Here is an 8332-nt window from a genome sequence, read left to right as displayed (position 1 = left end):
TACATTCAAATAATTCACATTGACTTGACGACCTCGCTAATAAGCCTTATTTTTTTTTTTCTTTTTTTTTTCTTTATGAAAGAGGAAATACGTTTACGTACGCCCAAGACATTCCTTTTCGCACTCGGCTAAGGGAAAGCTCGGGCAGTGTGGGACTCATACCACCCAGAAGGGGTGATATACTACCCACTAAAACCTCTTCCCCTGCACTATCTTATTACTACCTTATTCTATCGGGAAGGGCGACAGTCTATTATTTTCAATAATATTCACGAAGTGACATCCCAGCCGCTGTATGTCATGGGAATAGTTTTCTAAGCAAGGGTTTCCACCCAAAACTATAGTAGTGATGTATGCCGCCGCGTATACACCACAACTGTAACAATCCGGTTGCGCCTGAACTCTTTCAAAAAGTATATCCTTTTTCAAATATGAGGAAATCGTAACGCAATATATTTTTTTTCTTCCTCTACGAGCTTCTCATATGCACAGCCAGGTAAACTATCGTATACATGGAGTTTGCGGCCGTTGAAATAGATACTTCGCCAGTGATCAGAACAGTTACCTCCAATTATTTGTACGCTTTTGTCACTGCGGCAGGGATTGATACATTTTGTAAACTGTAAGTATAGGACACTTTGTATTTTAAAAGGAGTAGTTTCTCTGACCACACGTAAAAATCGATCTAACGATTCATCGTTTAATTTACTTTGCACAGGTAGTACATTTTTCTTTACGTCAGTTACGGAACAAACAGCAGTTTCTAATATATAGTATCGTACAGCATCATCTGTGCAGTTTTCGTCCTGGACTGAATGACTGACAATGACACAGTCGCTATTTACTGCTTCAACGGTCATATTTGATGCTTCAACACTGTTCTGCAATTGAAACCTTCAGCAATAGCATCACTTTCCATGCTACTGGAACTGGCATAACGATCATAGTTTTTATAACATTTATGATGTTTTGGGGATGTAGCTTTTCGTTCCGCTATATCACATATTGTGCAATATTTATTTCGTATGCCGATAAACAGAACTTTTCCTGTGCGGAAACCTACAATGGCACCAACACCGGAAAGTGAATTATAATTCGTACCATACGATCTCTTCATCCAGCTACCATCCGCTATGACAGTTATGTATGGGATACCGTTGACGACTTCATTGTTTTCAAAAGCTAATCGTCTTTCTTCTTCACCTGCTGCCTGCATGGTATGCATTGCGCTTTTCATAAACTCATCTACAAGTTTTTCACGGTACCTGCGGTACGTCAATTTAGCCATGCAGGGCATGTTCAGGGCGGCGCATAATTCTTCTATTTGTGCATAGCCGATTCCGACTGTAACAGTTGCGGTCGTCATGGCCTCATTTACATTCATTATATTTGAATGCATAGGTTCCGACCAAACAGTATCTTCGTAATTGCACATTTGGCACTTGAAGGAAAACTGTGTGAGACAACCAATCTGGCGACTACCGATCATTTTCCAATCGCGAAAATGACATTCAATACCTCGCGCATGGTTGTCGAACGTTCTATGCATTTCATTCCAAAAGAACTGAACGTCAACAATGCGGCGGCCTTCTTGCACATTTTCCGAAACACGTCCCATATCTACGTGTCCGGCCTCTACGACAAGATTGTCGTCGATATCGTTCAGGACGTTTTGTACAGTGGGTTTTACACTTGTGAAATCGCATTGTTCAACGACAGTTTCGTTGTTTTCGCGAAGGACCTTTTTTGATTGTGGAATGGGTCCCGCATCTTTATTTTCGGTAAGGACCTTTTTTGATTGTGGGATGGGTCCCGCATCTTTATTTTCGGTAAGAACCTTTTTTGATTGTGGGATGGGTCCCGCATCTTTATTTTTGGTAAGGACGCTTTTTGATTGTGAGATGCGTCCCGCATCTTTATTTTTGGTAAGGACGCGTTTTGATTGTGAGATGGGTCCCGCATCTTCATTTTTGGTAAGGACGCATTTTGATTGTGAGATGGGTCCCGCATCTTTATTTTCGGTAAGGACCTTTTTTGATTGTGGGATGGATCCCGCATCTTTATTTTCGGTAAGGACCTTTTTTGATTGTGAGATGGGCCCCGCATCTTTATTTTCGGTAAGGACCTTTTTTGATTGTGAGATGGGCCCCGCATCTTTATTTTTGGTAAGGACGCTTTTTGATTGTGAGATGGGTCCCGCATCTTCATTTTTGGTAAGGACGATTTTTGATTGTGAGATGCAACCTATATGTTTATTTTGGGAAAGGACGCCTTTTGATTGTGGAATGGGTCCCGCATCTTTATTTTCGGTAAGGACCTTTTTTGATTGTGAGATGGGCCCCGCATCTTTATTTTCGGTAAGGACCTTTTTTGATTGTGAGATGGGCCCCGCATCTTCATTTTCGGTAAGGACCTTTTTATTATTATATTTACAAATTAGTTGGTGGCCAGACATATATGTCTGACTGACCTCCTTTACGTTGTTTATAAGTTTTCCCAAGAGAGAATTTCTCTCTTTGAAAACTGCAGTTGGTGGAATCATCGATGTCGACGATTGCCATTGTTCCTGTCGCCTGCAAAGTACAATGAATAACATTATAAACATCTGTTGGACAATTCACACAAGTTACTGAAATGTATAAATTGTAAGCACTTACAGTTTTCTATAAACTTTTTTGAGGGAGAACTTTCTCGCACCCGGAAACCTCTTATTTGTACCTTTTTTATTTACCATTTGTGCTTATTTTTTGCACAAATGGTTAAAAATCTTTATACAAATTTAGGTTTATGAGTATGCTTTTGGTGTGTCTTCGCCGATATCACGAAAACGTCTTAGAAAGAAGTGGATGGCAACGCGGGTCATGCATTGGGACCATGGGCCATTCCCCCACCACGCTGCGCACGAAACAAAAATGAAACGCCAACGCTGTGGCGTTTCCCAATTTCACTGGCAGCGACAGTTCACTGAGTGCATCGAACTAGTGAAGATGGATAAAGTTTCAGGCGAGTACCGAATTCCCAGTAAGTGTTGTTTTTCATCTTTACTTCCTAATTGTCATTGACAACTACATTCTATGAGCATTTGTAACAAAAATATTTTTCTCGGCATTTGCTTTTTTCATATATCGGGTCATCGAAATTGTCACATCTTCAAATTGAAATAAAACCGCAAAGTATTTGATTTTTGTGTCGTTACTTCATTTTAATACAAAGTCTATTTTATGACAAATTATGAAAAACAATATCATTGAACGGTCTTTCTTCATCAGTCTCTATTGATGAAATTGAAATCCACTTGTGTGAAAATATAATTAAAAATTGAGTGCAACGCATCCGGCTCGTGACAAAAGCCGAGGAGGACATTATAATATTGTCTTTGATAATATCATAGTTTGGATAATTGTATATATTCGTGCGATAACTTGTGCAGAGAAAATATTTGTCTTCCGGATTATTTTTCCATGATACATTGACTTTTATGTCAACTAATTTATTCGTATTTTGTAATTTAACTCAGTTCAATACATATAATTGTCAATGAACATTCATAATTTGTGGATAAATATATTTGAAATTTCTCTGCAGTATTATTTACGTTTTACAATCTTTTTTTAGAGGTCAAAAGAGGTCCGAAAGAATCGGAGGTTCCGAAAAAACCGGAGGAACCCCGACAACCGGAACCCCGACAAACGGAACCCCGACAACCGGAACCCCGACAACCAGAACCTCAGCGGCTGGAGCCCCAGCGGCTGGAGCCCCAGCGGCTGGAGCCCCAGCGGCTGGAGCCCCAGCGGCCGGAGTCCCAGCGGCCGGAGCCCCAGCAGCCGGAGTCAGAGCTGTTGCAATTGCAACAACAATTGCAGCAGCTCCATTTGCAGCAGCAGAATCCGCTGCTGCTGCAATTCCAGCAGCGTTTGCTGCAGCTGGAGCTGCAACGGCAGCCGCAGCAACCGCAGTATATCGTAAGTCGTTTTTTTACTTTCTTGTTCGTACGTTACTTCTGCTATTCATTTCTGTTATACATAATAACATAATATTTATTTTTCCAGCCTTACCAGCCGCAGCCGGCCCAGCCGCAACCTCACCAGCCGCAGCCGGCCCAGCCAAAACCTTACCAGCCGCAGTCGGACCAGCATCAAGCTGGATATACTGTAAGTCGTATTTTTATCCGACTTCGAAAAGGAGGAGGATACTCAATTCGATCAGTTTATTTATTTATTTTTTTTTTCTGGCTTTGTTCACCGATTACGCCGAGACGGATGGACCGATCGGAACGAAATCTTTTGCATCTTGTAGGATATGTCTTCCGATTGGTCCCGTTATAAAAACATTTCGAATTTTTTTATTCCGAACGGTTTTCATTATTGCAAAATACGTTCTGGTTCAAGGAATGCACCGATTGCGATGAAAGTTTTCACATTTCGTAGATCATTCCGTGATGATCCGACTTCCCAAAATTTATGTAACTTCTTATTGTTAATAACTATTGTTATTTTAATAAAAAGCCTATTCTTTAGGGTTACCCTCCAAGGAATATACCGATCGCGATTTTTCAAACTTGTCCCTGCAAGTAAACTTCGAATACTGCTCGTTCCACTAAAAAGTGTGAAATAAAATAATTTTTAACAAAAAAAAAATCCGACTTCAAAATGCACTAAAATGTATAAAATAATTTCCATTTCATTTATATCTATATTCCACAGCTATTAGCACAATCTACTTAATCATTAAATAGGATACTAAATATATTTCGAAGTTTTCGGAGGCGGCGCAAAATTAAAAATACCCGAACAAACGGTGCTGCCAATAACGATTTGATTGTGGTATGGCAAACTTGGTAATTAATAAGTCGTAAGAGAAAAATTATAGGTCCGGTTGAAAACATTTGTAATTGTAACGATTGTATGAGAAATTGTCAGCACTCCTGATGGACATGCACTATACTGCAGTTTACAAGAGACCATACTTAACTCGCGCCACTCACTAGGTCTAGAGAGATTTTTAATGACGTGTGTTATTCCCCTCTCCAGCTTGCTTCTTATTATACTTTGCGATCATATAAATGGTGGGCAGAAGTATATGACGTACGATAACTGAAAACCGGTGATGATATTGTAAAGTTTCACGATGAAATGAAAATTCTATTATTTTCCGGAAAAAAATGATGTGAACGCAAAGTAAGAAGCAAGCTGTAAAGGGGAATCACCCGCACTATTAAAAATCTCCCTAGACCTCAGTAGGTCACTAGCTGCGCGAGTTAAGTGCGGTCACTCGTGAACTGCAGTATAGTTAATTCGTAATGGGTATATTGATTCCCATTGAATATTGTTTACTTGAAATTATCAAATGGGTCATCTGTCACTGGTTGCCGACACCTGAACTAGGATCTTCCTAGTAGAGGAAAAGTTTTTAATTTTGCGCCGGCTCCGAAAACTTTGAAATATATTTAGTATCCTATTTAATGATTAAGTAGATTGTATTAATAGCTGTGAAATACAGATATAAATGAAATGGAAATTATTTTATACTTTTTAGTGCATTTTGAAGTCGGATTTTTTTTTGTTAAAAATTATTTTATCACAATATCATTCTTAGTATATCTACATTAGATATAATGTAATATACTGATTCGTTACAACAGATCAATGTACATTTAATAACAATATCATTATCACTATATCTGCGTTAGATATAATGTGATATACTGATACCTTCCTACAGATCAATGTACATTTAATCCATACCAATATTATAAATGCGAAAGTAATTCTGTCTGTCTATCTGTCTGTCTGTCTGTTTGTTACCTTTTCGCGCCTAAACCGATGAACAGATTTCGATAAAACTTGGCAAGGAGATAGATTGCATCCTTAGGAAGGACATAGGCTACCTATTGTTTTCCAAAAAATAAAAAAACAGATTTCCGTGAGCTTCAAGTATGTTATAGATCAGGCTTCGGAATTAACTGCTCTTCTCGGCCGATTGTCAGATGTCACGCCTCCTTTCCCGCGACGCACGTCTTGGCCCCCGCGGCGACCGTAGTGCTTGGATAACCTCAAGCGCGTATCATATGAATCGCGCGTGGCGCATTAGGGCGACAACCGTAATAATAGATTTCCAAATCACCCATGAGATACTATTATCGATGCGTTGTTTTTTGTCACGCGCGATTGTAATGATACGCGTCTGAGGTTACCCAAGCACTACGGTCGCCGTGGAGGCCAAGACGCGCGGCGCGGGAAGGGAGGCGTGACATCTGAAAATCGGCAGAAAATTGCAGTTAATTCCGAAGTCTGTTATACAGGACCGAATTTTAAGCAACTTTTCTTTATACATGTTACCACCGCTCGGTCTTTGTTAGTTTCGGAGATACGAGCAGTTAAAATTAACGAATTGACAGGTCTGAGTGGTGCCATATCGCGCTTACGATATTGTGATCAGCGCTTACCCCATTGGCCGCTCTCGAGGCTCGGGTACAATGTACATATACATATTAAATCCTAACCGTTTGGGAAACAAACGGCGTTGCTGCGCTCCGTCGTTCCTCGTTCCAACGGTCCGAGCGCCGTAGCCGTAACATAACATTCTCTGCGCGCACGGTCTTTGTCTGATGCGTGTGTCTTTACGGAATAACTAGCAAGATAAGCAAGATTCAACTGCGAACCTTTGGTTTCGTTTTTTTATAGGGATTTTGATATGCCTCGCAAGCGTAAATCTGATCTAGCGCGTAGCTCTAGCAGAGCTCGAGCCGCGAAAGTTACTAGAACCAAAGAATCTGAAGAGCAGTCTCAGGCCCATATAGCTTTAGCTGCTGAGCGTCAAGCGTCTCTTAGGGCTGCCGAGACCTCAGAGCAAACTCGGGCCCGTCAGATTTTAGATGCTGAGCGTCACGCGTCTCTTAGAGGTACTGAGACCTCAGAGCAAACTCAGGCCCGTCTGATTTTAGATGCTGAGCGCCACGTGTCTCTTAGAGCTACCGAGACCTCAGAGCAAACTCAGGCCCGTCTGATTTTAGATGCGGAGCGTCACGCGTCTCTTCGGACTGCCGAGACTTCAGAGCAAACTCAGGCCCGTCAGATTTTAGATGCTGAGCGTCACGCGTCTCTCAGGGCTGCTGAGACCTTTCAGCAGACTCAAGCCCGGCAGATTTTAGATGTTGAACGTCACGCGTCTCTGATAGCCGCAGAGACCCATGAAGCGTCACAAAAACGGCGTGTTTTAATTGCTGAACGGCAGTCAGAAAGGAGACGTGCGTTTACACTTAGTACATGGGAGGCGTTTAACGATGCCGCTTTTCATTATGACCCATTGATTGACTATGTGAACCATCGATTAGTTATCATAGGGAGAATGAATAAAAAATGTAGACATTGTGTAGCATTGAAATGGAAAGAAGAAACTCCGCGTATGTGTTGTTCTGGTGGAAAAGTTTCAGTTCCATCACTTGGTGAGCCAGAGGAACCACTAAAATCTTTACTTTTGTACGATGGAAATGAATCGCGGCGTTTTTTGAACAGAATAAGGAAATACAATTGTTGCTTTCAAATGACGTCATTTGGTGTGGATACTGAAGTCGTTATGCCTAGATTTTCACCTACTTTTACAATCCAAGGTCAAATTTACCATAAAATTGGCTCTTTGCTTCCTACAGATAATGAACAACACAAGTTTCTACAGATTTATTTCACGGGGGATGAAAACAACGAGGTCGACTGCAGGTGTCAAAATATTCAAGGTGTTGAAAAGGATACTGTTCTAAAAATACAGAGAATGTTACATGAACATAACCGCCTCATCAACACTTTTATGTTGATGACAATCACTGGGATGCAACACTGGAAGAGGCTGCACAATGTAGATCAGCGGCCAAGGTGAGAGACCTTTTTGCTATATTAATAGCGACATGTGGACTTTTAAATCCTCAACAATTGTGGGAAAAGTACAAAAATGATATGACCGACGATATATTACATACATTACAAGAAAATAATCCAAATGTCACACACAATGATTTCATTTACAACGAGGCCCTAACAAAGATTGAAGATCAAGTGATAACTATTACTGGAAAAGATTTATCACATTTTGGGATTACCCGACCACATAGAACCGGGGAAGTTAGTAATTATTTAATACAAGAACTGGATTACGATACCGCTTCTTTACAACAACAAATAACAGAGTTCGTTCCACGTTTGAACTCAGAACAAAGATTAATTTTTGATGATATTGTGCAAAAAATCGAAAGCGGTGAAGGTGGTTTGTTCTTTTTGGATGCTCCGGGAGGCACTCGTAAAACTTTTCTTTTAAATCTGCTTTTAGCCCAAATCCGGAA

At 40.6% G+C, this 8332-nt stretch overlaps 1 protein-coding gene across 1 annotated transcript; it reads left to right on the top strand.

The window, feature by feature from the left end:
• The first annotated feature begins 2987 nt into the window (after positions 1-2987).
• Positions 2988-6692, top strand: LOC114882179 (gamma-gliadin-like). Its single transcript, XM_046285652.1, has 4 exons — positions 2988-3021; positions 3616-3962; positions 4050-4151; positions 6684-6692. The coding sequence occupies exons 1-4, from the start codon at positions 2988-2990 to the stop codon at positions 6690-6692; spliced, it is 492 nt and encodes a 163-aa protein (XP_046141608.1).
• Positions 6693-8332: the final 1640 nt, after the last annotated feature.

The sequence above is a fragment of the Osmia bicornis genome, chromosome 5 (assembly GCF_907164935.1).
Source record: "Osmia bicornis bicornis chromosome 5, iOsmBic2.1, whole genome shotgun sequence".
In the NCBI taxonomy this organism is placed as follows: Eukaryota; Metazoa; Arthropoda; class Insecta; order Hymenoptera; family Megachilidae; genus Osmia; species Osmia bicornis.
Note: the sequence above shows the minus strand (reverse complement) of the source record. Positions and strands in the feature narration are given on the sequence as shown.